The sequence below is a fragment of the Balaenoptera ricei genome, chromosome 1 (assembly GCF_028023285.1).
Source record: "Balaenoptera ricei isolate mBalRic1 chromosome 1, mBalRic1.hap2, whole genome shotgun sequence".
Taxonomy (NCBI): Eukaryota; Metazoa; Chordata; class Mammalia; order Artiodactyla; family Balaenopteridae; genus Balaenoptera; species Balaenoptera ricei.
In genome coordinates, this window is record NC_082639.1 from 112845690 (window position 1) to 112860825 (window position 15136).

General features: G+C 44.7%; 2 protein-coding genes across 3 annotated transcripts in view; both read right to left on the reverse strand.

The window, feature by feature from the left end:
- Positions 1-4821: 4821 nt before the first annotated feature.
- Positions 4822-15136, reverse strand: part of PMVK (phosphomevalonate kinase) — a 31274-nt gene continuing 20959 nt past the window's right edge. The window contains exon 5 of one of the 2 annotated variants that reach the window (XM_059932687.1): positions 4822-5009. In XM_059932687.1, coding sequence (XP_059788670.1) covers positions 5005-5009 — 5 coding nt within the window. In that variant the 3' untranslated portion in view covers positions 4822-5004. Of the gene's footprint in view, positions 5010-11882; positions 11989-15136 lie in introns of those variants that run through there. The other variant, XM_059932681.1, reaches the window with a different exon arrangement.
- LOC132371467 (coiled-coil-helix-coiled-coil-helix domain-containing protein 7-like) lies at positions 11557-11910 on the reverse strand. Its single transcript, XM_059932726.1, has one exon. The coding sequence runs from the start codon at positions 11881-11883 to the stop codon at positions 11626-11628; it is 258 nt and encodes an 85-aa protein (XP_059788709.1). The 5' UTR covers positions 11884-11910; the 3' UTR covers positions 11557-11625.

The window sequence follows — 15136 nt, forward strand, 5'->3', positions numbered from 1 at the left end:
AAAGCTTCTGTTTCCTTATTTATTTTCATTTTGGATGATCTGTCCATTGGTGTAAGTGAAGTGTTAAAGTCCCCCACTATTATTGTGTTACTGTCGATTTCCTCTTTTATAGCTGTTAGCAGTTGCCTTATGTATTGAGGTGCTCCTATGTTGGGTGCATATATATTTATAATTGTTATATCTTCTTCTTGGATTGATCCCTGGATCATTATGTAGTGTCCTTCCTTGTCTCTTGTAACATTCTTTATTTTAAAGTCTATTTTATCTGATATGAGTATAGCTACTCCAGCTTTCTTTTGATTTCCATTTGCATGGAATATCTTTTTCCATCCCCTCACTTTCAGTCTGTATGTGTCCCTAGGTCTAAAGTGGGTCTCTTGTAGACAGCATATATATGGGTCTTGTTTTTGTATCCATTCAGCCAGTCTATGTCTTTTGGTTGGGGCATTTAATCCATTCACGTTTAAGGTAATAATCGATATGTATGTTCCTATGACCATTTTCTTAATTGTTTGGGGTTTGTTTTTGTAGGTCCTTTTCTTCTCTTGTGTTTCCCACTTAGAGAAGTTCCTTTAGCATTTGTTGTAGAGCTGGTTTGGTGGTGCTGAATTCTCTTAGCTTTTGCTTGTCTGTAAAGCTTTTGATTTCTCCATCAAATCTAAATGAGATCCTTGCTGGGTAGAGTAATCTTGGTTGTAGGTTCTTCCCTTTCATCACTTTAAGTATATCATGCCACTCCCTTCTGGCTTGCAGAGTTTCTGCTGAGAAATCAGCTGTTAACCTTATGGGAGTTCCCTTGTATGTTATTTGTCGTTTTTCCCTTGCTGCTTTCAATAATTTTTCTTTGTCTTTAATTTTTGCCACTTTGATTACTATGTGTCTCGGCGTGTTTCTCCTTGGGTTTATCCTGTATGGGACTCTCTGCGCTTCCTGGACTTGGGTGGCTATTTCCTTTCCCATGTTAGGGAAGTTTTCGACTATAATCTCTTCAAATATTTTCTCTGTTCCTTTCTCTCTCTCTTCTCCTTCTGGGACCCCTATAATGCGAATGTTGTTGCGTTTAATGTTGTCCCAGAGGTCTCTTAGGCTGTCTTCATTTCTTTTCATTCTTTTTTCTTTAGTCTGTTCCGCAGCAGTGAATTCCATCATTCTGTCTTCCAGGTCACTTATCCGTTCTTCTGCCTCAGTTATTCTGCTATTGATTCCTTCTAGTGTAGTTTTCATTTCAGTTATTGTATTGGTCATCTCTGTTTGTTTGTTCTTTAATTCTTCTAGGTCTTTGTTAATCATTTCTTGCATCTTCTCAATCTTTGCCTCCATTCTTATTCCAAGGTCCTGGATCATCTTCACTATCATTATTCTGAATTCTTTTTCTGGAAGGTTGCCTATCTCCACTTCATTTAGTTGTTTTTCTGGGGTTTTATCTTGTTCCTTCATCTGGTACATAGCCCTCTGCCTTTTCATCTTCTCTATCTTTCTGTAACTGTGGTTTTTGGTCCACAGGCTGCAGGATTATAGTTTTTCTTGCTTCTGTTGTCTGCCCTCTGGTGGTTGAGGCTATCTAAGAGGCTTGATGGGAGGCTCTGGTGGTGGGTAGAGCTGACTGTTGCTGTGGCGGTCAGAGCTCAGTAAAACTTTAATCCACTTGACTGTTGATGGGTGGGGCTGGGTTCCCTCCCTGTTGCTGTGGCGGTCAGAGCTCAGTAAAACCTTAATCCACTTGACTGTTGATGGGTGGGGCTGGGTTCCCTCCCTGTTGGCTGTTTTGCCTGAGGCAACCCAACACTGGAGCCTACCCGTGCTCTTTGGTGGGGTTAATGGCAGACTCTGGGAGGGCTCACGCCAAGGAGAACTTCCCAGAACCTCTGCTGCCAGTGTCCTTATCCCCACGGTGAAACAGAGCCACCACTCGCCTCTGCAGGAGACCCCCCAACACCAGCAGGTAGGTCTGGTTCAGTCTCCCCCAGGCTCACTGCTCCTTCCCCTGGGTCCTGATGCACACATTACTTTGTGTGTGCCCTCCAAGAGTGGGATCTCTGTTTCCCCCAGTCCCGTCAAAGTCCTGCAATCCAATTCCCACTAGCCTTCAAAGTCTGATTCTCTAGGAATTCCTCCTCCCGTTGCCTGACCCCCAGGTTGGGAAGCCTGACGTGGGGCTCAGAACCTTTACTCCAGTGGGTGGACTTCTGTGGTATAAGTGTTCGCCAGTCTGTGAGTCACCCACCCAGCAGTTATGGGGTTTGATTTTACTCTGATTGCGCCCCTCCTACCGTCTCACTGTGGCTTCTCCTCTGTCCTTGGACGTGGGGTATCCTCCTTGGTGAAGTCCAGGGTCTTCCTGTCAATGATTGTCCAGCAGCCAGTTGTGATTCTGGTGCTCTCGCAAGAGGGAGTGACAGCACGTCCTTCTACTCCGCCATCTTGGTTAATCTCCGCGGCCTCTCTTCTTGCAGAGCACAGGTTCCAGACGCGCAGGCTCAGTAATTGTGGCTCACGGGCCCAGCTGCTCCGCGTCATGTGGGATCTTCCCAGACCAGGGCTCGAACCCGTGTCCCCTGCATTGGCAGGCAGATTCTCAACCATTGCGCCACCAGGGAAACCCAAAAAAATGAACTTTTTGAATCATTCTTTTTATTGGAAGAGATGTTATTCCAAAGAAACATTAATAAAAAAAAAAAAATTCATCAACATCAGGAATGTAACTAACTTCCATATTCTTAGATATTAAGAAGCTATCTAAGGAAATATTGTAAGCAACTCTATGCCAATAAATTTGACAACTTAGATGAAATGGACAAATTCCTTGAAAGACAGAAACTACCAAAGTTCACACAAAAAGAAATATATAATGTGAATAATCAATTCTACATCTATTAAGGAAATAGAATTTATAGTTTAAAACATTCCCACAAAGAAACCCCAGCCCCACATGGCTTGACTGATGAATTCTACCAAGTATTTAAGGAAGAAATAACACCAGTTTTATACAAACTCTTCCAGATAACTGAAGAGGAGGAAATATTCTCAACTCATTCTATGAGGCTAGAATTACCACGATACCAAAACAAGACAAAGACATTATAAGAAAAGAAAACACAGGCCAAAATTGCTCATAAACATAGATACAAAAATTCTAAACCAAAATTTAGCAAATTGAATCCAACAATATAAAAAGGATAAAACACCATGATCAAGTGAGATTGAGCCAAGGAAAGCAAAGTTTAACATTTGAAAATCAGTCAATATAATTCACCATATTAACAAACTAAAAAAGAGAAAAAAGATGATATTTATAGATGCAGCAAAGATATTTGATAAAATCCAACACACATTCCTGATTTAAAACCTTCAGCAAACTATGAATAGAACAAACCTCCTCAACCTGATAAAGGGCATCTACAAAAAAAACTACAGTTAACAGCATACATAATGGTTAAAGTCTAAAGGCTTTTCCCTAAGACTGAGAATGAGTCACATCCAAACTCATCACCTATTCAACACTGTACTGAAGGTTCTAGCCAGTGCAACAAGATAAGAAATAAAAGGCATCTAGATTAGAAAGAAAGAACTAAAACTGTCTTTATTCAGAGATGACACAATCAATCATCTATGGAGAAAATTTGATGAAACTCTCTAAAAAAGCCACTAGAACTGATAAGTGAGTTCAACAAGGTTGCAGGATACCAGATCAATATACAGAACTCAAGTGTATTTCTACTTATTAGCAATAAACCACCAAAGATGGAAATAAACAGTGACAATTACAATAGTATTAAAACTATGAAATAGGGATAGCTCTGATTAAAGACATGCAACATCTGTACACTGAAAATTACAAAACATTGCTGAGAAAAATTAAAGATCTCAATAAATGAAGAGATATATACCATGGTCATGGGTCAGAGACTCAAGATTGTTCAGATGCCAATTCTCCCCAAATTATCTATAGATTCAATGTAATCCCAATCAAAATCCCAGCAGGCTTTTTTATAGATATTTATGAGCTTATTCCAAAGTTTATGTGGAAATGCAAAGGACCTAGAGGAACCAAAACAACCTTGAAAAAGAAAGTTGGAGGATTTACACTACCTGATTTCAAGACTAATTATCAAGCTAAAATAATTAAGACAGTGTGGAGTTGGCATAAAAATAGACAAATAGATCAATGGAACAGAATAGAGACTCCAGAAATAGGTCCACACATATGTGCACTACTGATTTTCAACAAGTGTGCAAAAGGCAATTCAGTAGAGAAGGGATAGTATTTTCAATAAATGATGCCAGAATAATTGGATAACTAGACGCAAAAAAAGAAAAAATTTAACAATCCATAACTCACACCACATACAAAAATCAACTTAAAATGGATTGCAGACTTAAATGTAAAACCTAAATCTATGAAACTTCTAGAAGAGAACGTAGGAGAAAATCTTTGTGACCTTGGGTTAGACTGGGGTTTTGACTGGGATTTCATTGACTCTATAGATCAATAGATACAATACTAAAAGCACAGTCCATAAAAGAAAAAATGATAAATTGGACTTCATCAGAATTAAGAGGGATTGGAGAGCCTAACAAAATGCGCATGACTTTAGTACATTATACCAAGTGTCATGGGAGTATAGAGGGCATTAGTTGGTTACATTCCCAGCAATCATTGCCCTCTTCTCTGTCCTAAAAACTCTCCCTCTGGGAACCACCCCACTCGTACTTTGTAGGAACCACATGCTTGAGTGAGATCGATCTCACCCCAGTTCCATGGTGGTCCCTGCCTGGCATAATTTCATCATTTGTACCACACACTGACTGATTCAGGAAGAGAAGCTAATGTCAATCGGTGCATGGATTCTCTTGTCCACTTCAGGTCAGTCTAACCACAGTGAGGCTTAAGGTTTTTTGCTCTATGGCTGGGGGAGAAGACGTTCTCTCTTTCTGCCCATAAGTCAAGAAGGATGAATGTAGTCTCCATCGCTGGTGGCAGCCATCTTGCCTCCTTGGGAGAAGTCAATCTGAAAACAAAGTCAACACATCTGAGGAGGACAGAGTCTAGAAAACTAATGATAAACAGAGCCAGAGCCCTGGGACTTCCCTGGCGGTCCAGTGGTTAAGACTTTGCCTTCCAATGCAGGGGGTGCGGGTTCAATCCCTGGTCAGGGAGCTAAGATCCCGCATGCCTTGAGGCCAAAAAACCAAAACATAAAACAGAAGCAATACTGTAAAAAATGCAATAAAGACTTAAAAAGTGGTCCACATCAAAAACAAAAACAAAAAACAAAAAAAAACAGAGCCAGAGTCCTGATCAAACCGTGACTGAAGCTATTACTTCTGAAATTCTCAGTCATCTGAAATAATGAATTCTCTTTATGGTTTAAGTCCATTGAAATGGAATTTCCTCTTACTTGCAACCAAAAGCATCCTTACTGATATAGGAGCATGGAAGAGAGCTCATTAATTTTGTCTGATAATACTGGAGAAGTCGTCCCAAAGGGGACATCATTTGACCTTTCATTTATAGGCTGAGTAGGAGTTCACCAGCAAACAAGAGAGGTAAGAATGATCAGGGTTGAATCTGTCAGGCAGCAGGGCAGGCCCTCCATGACCTCCAGGTCACCTTGAGGATAGCCTGACTTCCCTCCAGCCCTGCAGCTGAGATCCTTTCATTCAGTCCTCTCTCCCCCACGCATCTGCACATTCTCATCTCCGTTCACCAGGCAGCAGCTTATTGCCAGTGAGGGGAGATATTAAAGCCAACTCCTTCTGCCCAGGAAATGGAAAGAACCCAGGAGAATTAGCTGGAGAAAACCTATTAAGCAACAAAGAACATACCCAGCTGTCAAGTCATCTTTAGAATTTTAAATCATGCAAGTTGCCTTCTGAGTGGCTTTCCCAGCCCATAAGAGCTCTCCACTTCAAGAGGGCCTTGGAGACCAGCAGGGTGTGGAATTTTCCCAGCCTGGGCACACCTCATCCATCTCCCCTGTGTGCCCTTCAGTCACAAGACTTTAACAACAAAATCCACATAGTCATGAAGCCCCCAAATAAGTACAATGAATCCTCTTTCCTTTTGAGAAGCAATCCTTTCCCTCTTGGGCTGAGATAAAAATACAGCCTTTGATGTGGCCTTATAGCTTCACATTGATAAGAGTTCCTTCTTGCGCAGTGCTTTCCAGCACTTTATCTCATCCGAGCTGAGAACCAGTTGGGGATTACCAGGCCCCAGTAGCAGATGAGGACCCGGAGGCTCCCAGAGATTAAATGGCTTGCTCAAGGTCACGAGGTTAACACCTGGTGGGGCCCATTCCTGGACCCCTGCGCTGCCTCTCTTCTTACACGAATTCTCAGAAAAGCCTCTCCACTGTGCCTACATAGTCTGCCATACAAACAGCAGCAAACCTCACCAGGACAACAAAGTATTCTGTCCTTCCAGAAATCTAGGAATCCCCCAGTGGACCATGACAGGGCTCAGGTACCAAAGTGAGGCCTTGGGCAGTCGCTGGATGCGTCCAAGCCTCAAATCCCTCCATGTGAACTGGAAATCAGCTGCCTCACTGGCAGTGGGGACAATCATACAGGGTCACTGCATTCCTCTGACGGGCTGGCATTTACCCTCCACCAGCCTGAAAGCCCGCTGCGGGGCAACGATGCTGGAGCAGGTGTGGGAGCTGAGGGTTCTAGCCGACCCCATGCTCAGCGGGATGATGGAAAAGCTACTAATGGCAGAAAGGAGTCAGGGGAGGGGTGACTTCCTACCTGCCCCGTGGGAACCGAGGCAGAATGTCCCCAGGGCCGAAACTTGCACACCACCCTCAGAGTTTCCATCCTTCTAACACGAAGCCACGCTTCCTTTCCCACACTGGTATCACCGCGCAAAGCCACCTCCTCTACTGCCCAGCCTTACCCGGAACAATAGAACCTGGAGGCCTTCTAAAATTCGCCAGCTCGGCCTCCAGCCCTGCCCGGGAGGGCCCTGCCAGACCTCCTGCTGCTGTCCAGGGTCACTGACTTCCTGAGCTGGGGACAGGGACTGGCTTGGTTTTCTTCCACTGTGTGCCCTCCCTCCTCGCCTACCTCCTCCTTCCAGCTCTCTGGTTGGGACTCCACCTTGGTTTCTACTTCGTGTTCCCAACTGAGGAGGTGAATGAGCAAAGCTAGGAGTGGGACAGCTGGGCCTGGAAGGACAGGAGGCTTCCCTCTGAGTGAACAGCTGGTGACAGTTGTAAGTCAATCTCAGATGGGCACCCGCATGCCCATGCTTCCCCAGAATGACATTTCCCCAGTCTCCAAGATGATAAGCACTCTCCTCCTCTCCCTCCTCACACCTCCTACATTCTCCCCCCACCGCTGCCACCCCACACCACTACCACTACCACCACGCCAAAGGTCTTGCTTCATATTTCCTGGGGAAAAACCTGGTGCAATCTGACAGAAACCCCCTCCTCTCCTTACCACAAACCACTGGCCTACTCACATCAAGACCACCCTGTCTGCTTCCCTCCTGTGAGGAGGGATAACGTCCCTGGGCCCATCGGTGCCCAGATCCCACCCTTCCCCGCTCCTTAAGGACATGGGTCCTGCCCAGGACCTCACTCTTCCATCACAATCTTCTTCTCTTCTACCAAATCCACCCATCAGCATGTAAACACGCTTTAGCATCTCCTATCTTTAAAAATCCTCCCTTGACCTCATGTCCCCTTCCAGGTGCTCGACCCTTGCTTTCCTCCCCGTCCACAGCAAAACTGTAGGACAGTGGCTGCAGCCCAGACTCCACCCACTCGTCCCTCATTCTCTCTCAACGCCCCCAACCCCAATAAGATTGCTCAGGTCAAGGACACTCATGACCCTCATGTTGCCAAATCCTATGGTCACCTCCCATCAGTATTTTACACAGTTGACCATTCCCTCCTTGAATCATATTATTCTCTTGGTTTCTCTACTCCCTGTTTTCCTGATGGATTTCCTTCAACCTCCAAGGCTGCTCCTTCTCAGCCTCCTCCTAAGTTCTTCCTCCTTTGTTTGATTTTTCAGCATTGGAGGATCTCAGGGCTCGGTCCTAGGATCTCTTCTTCTCCTGTCTATATACTCTCCCTAGGTGACAGCATCCTGTCCCAAGATTTTAACTTCCATCTGTGTGCTTATGGTTCCCAAATCTACATTTATAGCAGAGAACTCTGGATGTCTCTGGAATTCTAGACTCAAATACCCAACTACCTACATGACACCTCCATGTGAATGTTTAATAAGCATCTCAAAATTTGCCTTGGGCAGAATGGATCTCTGGATTTCCTACCCCTAAATCCATTCCTCCTTCAGTCTTCCCCATCTTAAAAATACCACCACCCTCTACCTAGTTACTCCATCCAAAATCTGTTGTCTTCTCTCCATCTACACTGCTTCCACCCTTTCCCATGATGGGTCTCTTGCCCAGTTATAATCCATGTTCCACACCCAGTAAGAGTGATTTCTAAAAACATAACTTAGATCAGGTCACTTCCATGATTAAAATCCTCCAGTGGCTGCTCATCACACTTAAAATTCAAACTCCTCACCCTGGTTCACAAAACTGTACCTGTCCAACCCCTAACCAAGCCTCAACTCTCATCCCATCCTATCCTGCCCAGTACCCTCTCCACTCTACTCTGCCACTCTGGCTTCTTTTAGTTCCTTACCATGCCATGCTCCTTCTTACTTTCTGGCCTTTGCACATTCTGTTCTCTCTGCCTAGCATGCTCTTCCCCAATCTTTGCTCTTATCATTCGTTCATTTATGTGTTTTCTCCTCACAAATTCTTTTCTCAACCACCCAATCTCAACCAGCCTCCCCGTAACCATCATGTCTCCCTATATTAATTCTCAGGATAACACAACTATCTAGTACTAGACTGACTGTCTGATCATTTTTTGCTTCTTCTGTCTCCCACTACAAGAATTAAACTCCACAACAGCAGAGATCTTATCATTCTTGTTCAATGCTGTCCTTAGACAGTGCCTGGCACATGGTTAATAGTCAATGACTATTTGTTGATTGACTGCATAAAGGTGTCCTGGACAAGCCTATTTCAATTTTCAAAAGGGCTTTTAGAGTTGGCAAGGTCACAATCAGAACTAGGTATTAGAAGATTAATATGCAAAAGGAGAGAAGCTGGGAGTAGAGGGACCTTTAGGAGGCTGATGCCACAAGGGAGGCAAGAGGACATGCTGCCAAGATTGGTAAAAGACAACAAAAGTCAATAGAATCCAGTGCTGGCAGGGGCGGGGAAACCAGCATTCTCATGAACTGATGATGAGACTAGAAACTGTAGTGTGCTTTTGGAGGCAAATTTGGTAGTATCTATTTAAAATAGTCAATGTTTACGTCCTCTGACCCAACATTTTCATTTCTGGGGGTTTATCCTGCAGAAAAACTCCCACAAATGCATAAAGAGAAATGTATACAAAAACACTGCAGCATTGTTTATCATGGCAGAAATCTGGCAACAACTCAAATGTCCATAAATAGGGGACTGGTTACATAAACTGCTGTACAGCCACACAGTAGACTTAAAAGAATGAGGTAGATCTACATGTGTTTTCAAGGAAAGATGTCTAGGGCTTCCCTGGTGGCGCAGTGGTTGAGAATCTTCCTGCCAATGCAGGGCACATGGGTTCGAGCCCTGGTCTGGGAAGATCCCACATGCCGCGGAGCAACTAGGCCCGTGAGCCACAATTACTGAGCCTGCGCGTCTGGAGCCTGTGCTCCGCAACAAGAGAGGCCGCGATAGTGAAAGGCCCCGCGCACCGCGATGAAGAGTGGCCCGCGCTTGCCGCAACTAGAGAAAGCCCTCACACAGAAACGAAGACCCAACACAGACAAAAATAAAATAAATAAATAAATAAATAATAAAAATAAAGGAATTCCTTTAAAAAAAAAAAAAAAAAAAGGAAAGATGTCTAACATATTCCAACAGGGGAGAAAAACAATTTGCAGGATGAACCATATACACAATACTACCCTGTTTTTGTTTTTAAAAAGAAATAATAATTTGTTAATATGTGTATAAAAATTTTGGAAGAGAATACACTACACTGTTCGTGATAGTTATCTCTGGGGGTATTGGTGGGGGGGCTCTACTTTCTAAATTTTGTATTTCTGCAATGTTTTGGGTTTGTATATCTGTACATTACTTCTGTGGCCAGAATTTTTTAAAGGCAAACAAGAGGTAATAAATGACAGGCAGCTGAACTAGACAGTGGCAGAAGGAGTGCAGAGAAGAGGACAGATACGAGGGCTATTGATATGACAGGATTCACAGAACCTGTGCCGCAAAATTTAAGCCTGGATGATGGGGAGAGCGATGGCCCTAAACCAGGAGGATAACACCTCACCAGACTAGGACCACAAAATAAGGTCATATTTCATGTAAATTACCGAAATTACAATTGCCCACCTTCCACAGATGACTGCTACCACTCTGGTCCTATACTCCTTTCTGGCCACCCAGCATCAGTGTGACAAAAGCCTTTGCCTCCATTCCCCACACTGCATTGCAGAAACCAGGCTGCTAGCACCATCCTTAGACCCAGGCAAAGGGGCCCTGCCCTGGGACCTGTGCTCTCACGCACACATGCGCACACACACACACACACATCTACACAAATATTGTTAAAGAACACGAGTGACTCAGCAATTCCCTTCCCTCTTAAGTACATCTCCAAGAGAACAGAAACATATGACCACACAAAAACTTGTACATGGATGTTCATAGTAGCATTATTCACAATAAGTGGAAACAATCCAAATGTCCATCAGCAGGTGAATGGATAAACAAAATGTGGTCTATCCAAACACGGGAATCTTATTCAGCCACGGAAAGGAATGATGTCCTGATACATGCTTCAACGTGGACAAACCTTGGGAACATTATGCTAAGTAAAAGAAGTCAGTCACAAAAGGCCACATGTTATGATTCTGTCAATATTAAATGTCCAAAATAGGCAAATCCATAGAGACGGAAAGTAGATTAGTAGTTGCCAGGGACTTGGGAGAGGGGAGAATAGGAGGTGACAGTTCATGGGTATAGAATTTCTTTAGAGGTTGATAAACACTCTGAAATTAGTGGTGATGTTGCAGAACTCTGTGAACATACTAAAAACCATTGACCTATTCACTTGAAATGGGCAAGTGGTATGATATGTAAATATTGTTAGAATAAAGCTGTTAATGATAAAACAAACACACACACAAACACACACACCCCACAGGGATACCTTCCTCTCTCAGAAGCGTAGCTCAGGGCACGCTGGCCCAGGTTCAATTCCTGGTTGGGAGACTGAGATCCCGCAAGCCGCGCAGCATGGCCAAAAAAATAAAAAGATTTAATTGAATCTTCATAAAATAAAATTTTAAATCATCAGCTTTATTCAAAAATTTTGCTTTAAATTTTTTATATTAATTCATTTAAGCTAGTAGTTTGCCTTTTATTTTAATGGCAATTTTGCAAGAAATAGAATTTCTTTGAAAATATATGGAAATTAATTTTAATTTGTTTAATGTTTTACATTTATTTCAATTTACTGTACTTTTTGGAAAGTGTTTTTTTGTTTTGTTTTTTTTTTTTCTGAGTTAAATAAACCACTTTAATGCAAACACTCAATAGGGCATCTTGCCCATTGCTCCCAAGATTATGTCTCTCTCTGCTGCTGTAGGCATAGATGGCTTCACTCCCTTCCGTCTTCTCTGGATCATGATAGCATTCCAGAACTTCCGGCAGTTTTTGTACTTCAGGAAGTGAGTGGAACACCTTCCCCTCTCATAGTTATTCTCATCCATACATCTGGTAGAAGCATCAGATGCCAACAAGCAAGGATTTATGTCAGGATCTCTCAGCCTTCCAGTTACCACGGACATCCTAACTGTCTTCTTCCTCGGGCGGCCGCTTCACCAGCGTCCAGGCCGTCTCCAGCTCCAAACACCGGAAAGTGTTTTTTTGTATGTTCATCTTTTAGATCCTTGCTGTCAACAGCACACAAATTAGGGAAAATCTTGACCAAATTAATATAATTAGTGATATTGTTAAAATAAAGACAAGAAAAATAAATTTTGTGGAACATTATATAATAACTTATGAATGATATTTATCTTTATTACTTATCCAACAGTTTCTGGCCCATTAACAGACATGCATGAAAATAATTAAATTCAATCAATTTTGGTATTTTGTCAACTGTGAGTTACATGTTTTCCAGTTTTGTTGTTATAAAGTTATATTTGTCAAAGTAGGAGGTTAGAAGGTATTTTATTTAAGTTTGTTTTCTTTGTAACTTTTAAATATTTAGACATGTATTACGTAGGCCTCTCGCCCCAGCCCCACAAACCTGATGGGCAGGCCCACTGGCTGTGCCTTCAGACTCTTACTGAGGGTGATGGAAGATAAGCACACAGAGGGGCTCTGGGCCCCTCCATGATGCACTCCCAGCCCACCTGCAGAGGGAAAGATGGTTTCCCCGTAGCCTGGCAGATACCTGCCTTCCTTAGCCAGGAGCAGCCTCTTCCCGGGATGATGGACCCTTGGGAGAAACCCCAGCCTACCAAGAGAGGGTGCTCCTGCTCTATGGCCCCAGGTGCAGCAGAACACAGTATTTATCCATCCATTAATTCATCTGGCAGATGCACAGTCCCCGCCCTCGTGCTGCCTTCAGTCTAGTAGGGAGGTGAAACCAGGTCACACAGAGAGAGCACCTGCAGCCCATCCAGTCCAGGGGGGGTGCACCAGGTCCAGACTGTTCTGGCTTCAGTCTCTCCTCCAGGCAAGGTGTGGGCACGCTGTGGGTCCTGCCAGCAGGCCTCTTCACTCAGCTCTGGAGGCCCCACAGACTACTGGCCCAGCAAGAACACTCAATACCCAAGAACAGGGACTTCCCCGGCGGTCCAGTGGTTAAGACCCTGTGTTCCCAATGCAGGGGGCACAGGTTCGATCCCTAGTTGGGGAACTAAGGTCCCTCAGGATGCACAGCACGGCCAAATAAATTTTTTTTTTAAATTAAAACGCCCAAGAACAAACAGCAGTCTGCAGCTCAGCGTCCTCTCTATTCACACAGATCCAAGAAATACTTCCCCCTGCAACCACCCCTCCACCGCCCCCAAAAATGACAACATCTCAGAGGCAGAGCTCTGACTCAACTATATGCAAGAGCTGCTGTTACCAAACAGAATGACTGGACAGCTGTGAGTGCACTCAGGGAACCCGTGACTTCACCTCTCCCTGGGAACAATGGGTAAATGCTTACTTCACATGTGTGTAATGTAGGGCTGCTTTGGGCAATTTTCCTGAAACAAAGGAACTGCCTGATCCAAAAGTGAATTGAAGTCACCACCTCTAAAGACAAAAACTTCTTGTGACCTTTCCGTGAGAGTTTTTCATCAAGGTTTCAAAAGTCTGAGGGATTGGTCTCAGCCAGGGCACCCTGCTACAGTGTGAGCAATGGAACAGAGCATGCTCGGGAAGGAGCAGGCTTTGAGGGGTGATGACAAGGCTGGTCTGAGCATAACTAGTGGAACATCCGTGTAGCAAAGCAAGAAAGTTCGGGAGTCATCCACATCAAGACAAGCTCACCAATGGAGGGGGGAAGAGAGAGAACAGAAGGCGAGGGCTTGAGGAACACCTGTATTTCTAGGACAAGAAGAGAAGAGGGGTCAGAAGTAGAAAAGGCAGGAGCAGAGAGGCAGGAGAGCCAAAAAAAAGTGAATTCAAGAAAGAGGGGGCTTCCCTGGTGGCACAGTTGTTAAGAATCCTCCTGCCAATGCAGGGGACATGGGTTCGAGCCCTGGTCGGGGAAGATCCCACATGCCGCGGAGCAACTATGCCCATGTGCCACAACTACTGAGCCTGCGCTCTAGAGCCCGCGAGCCACAACTGCTGAGCCTGCTTGCCACAACTGCTGAAGCCCGCACACCTAGAGCCCGTGCTCCGCAACGAGAAGCCACTGCAATGAGAAGCCTGTGCACCGCAACAAAGAGTAGCCCACGCTTGCCACAACTAGAGAAAGCCCGCGTGCAGCAACGAAGACCCAACACAGCCATAAATAAATAAATAAATAAATAAATAAATAAATAAAAAGAAAGAGGGAGTGGGTGGTCGTATCTGCTGATGCAGGCAGGTCATGAGTGAGAACTGAAAACAGTGTGTGCATGGTGGGTCACCTGTAAGAAGCAATTTCATGAGAGATGGGAGCAGAGGTCCAATTGTAGAGTGTTAAGGAGTGAAGGGAGGAGAGAACCAAGATGGTACTTGAGGGGTCAGCAGATGGAAGGGAAGTTGTTTCAGGATAGTGGAAGACGGAGAAACTGGGAAATCCAAGGGAGAGGAGCTAATTGATGCAGCCAAGCCCTAGATGAGGGGCATGGGACACTACTGGGGAGTGAAGCATTGACGAGAACCAGGGGCAGGCCCTCCACCACCAAGGCAGGAGGGGCGGGAGAAGAAGAATGGAGTTGAGGAGGGGAGGCGGGGGACACAGGTTGGGGCTCTGCCACGCTGGCTGCCATCACCTCCCAGCCTGGAATAGAGACAACATCAGCATGGCCAAACCACCACTGTGTGTGTCTGGCATCTGAGCTAAGGGACTCGTATGCCCCAGAGCCTGGTCACTTTCATGGTCATAATCATGGCCTCCTGACTGGCCATGGTTCACTCTCTCATTCACTCATTTGACAATATTTACTGCCTGCTACTATGTGATAGGTACTGCGCTAAGTGCTGGGAGTTACATAAGTAAGAGGGACCGGTCCCAACCTCACAGAGCTCAGAGGGTAGCAGGGAGCATGATTAAGCAGACCTTCACAGGGGGTGGTAAGGCTAGACCAGGGGGCTATGGAATTCCATAGCAAGGACACCTCACCTTGGGGAGGGAGCACGGGGCAAGAAAGTGACACATAAGCAGAGAACAAAAGCCGGAGGAGTGAGTCAAGAGAAAAACAGGGCAACGGTGTTCCAGGCAGAGGGTACAGTACACTCAAAAGCACAGAAATGAGCAAGAGCCTGGTGATTCCAGGAACCAGGATCCATAAGTTCAGGATGGCTGGAGAGCAGAGCACAGAACAGTTATTCAAGGGATGAGGCTGAAGCCGTAGGAACAGGGCCTGCCTGAGATATTTAGCAAAA

Coding starts and splice junctions, on each gene's coding strand:
- LOC132371467 (XM_059932726.1), bottom strand. CDS start 11,883: ATGTCCGTGGTAACTGGAAGGCTGAGAGATCCTGACATAAATCCTTGC.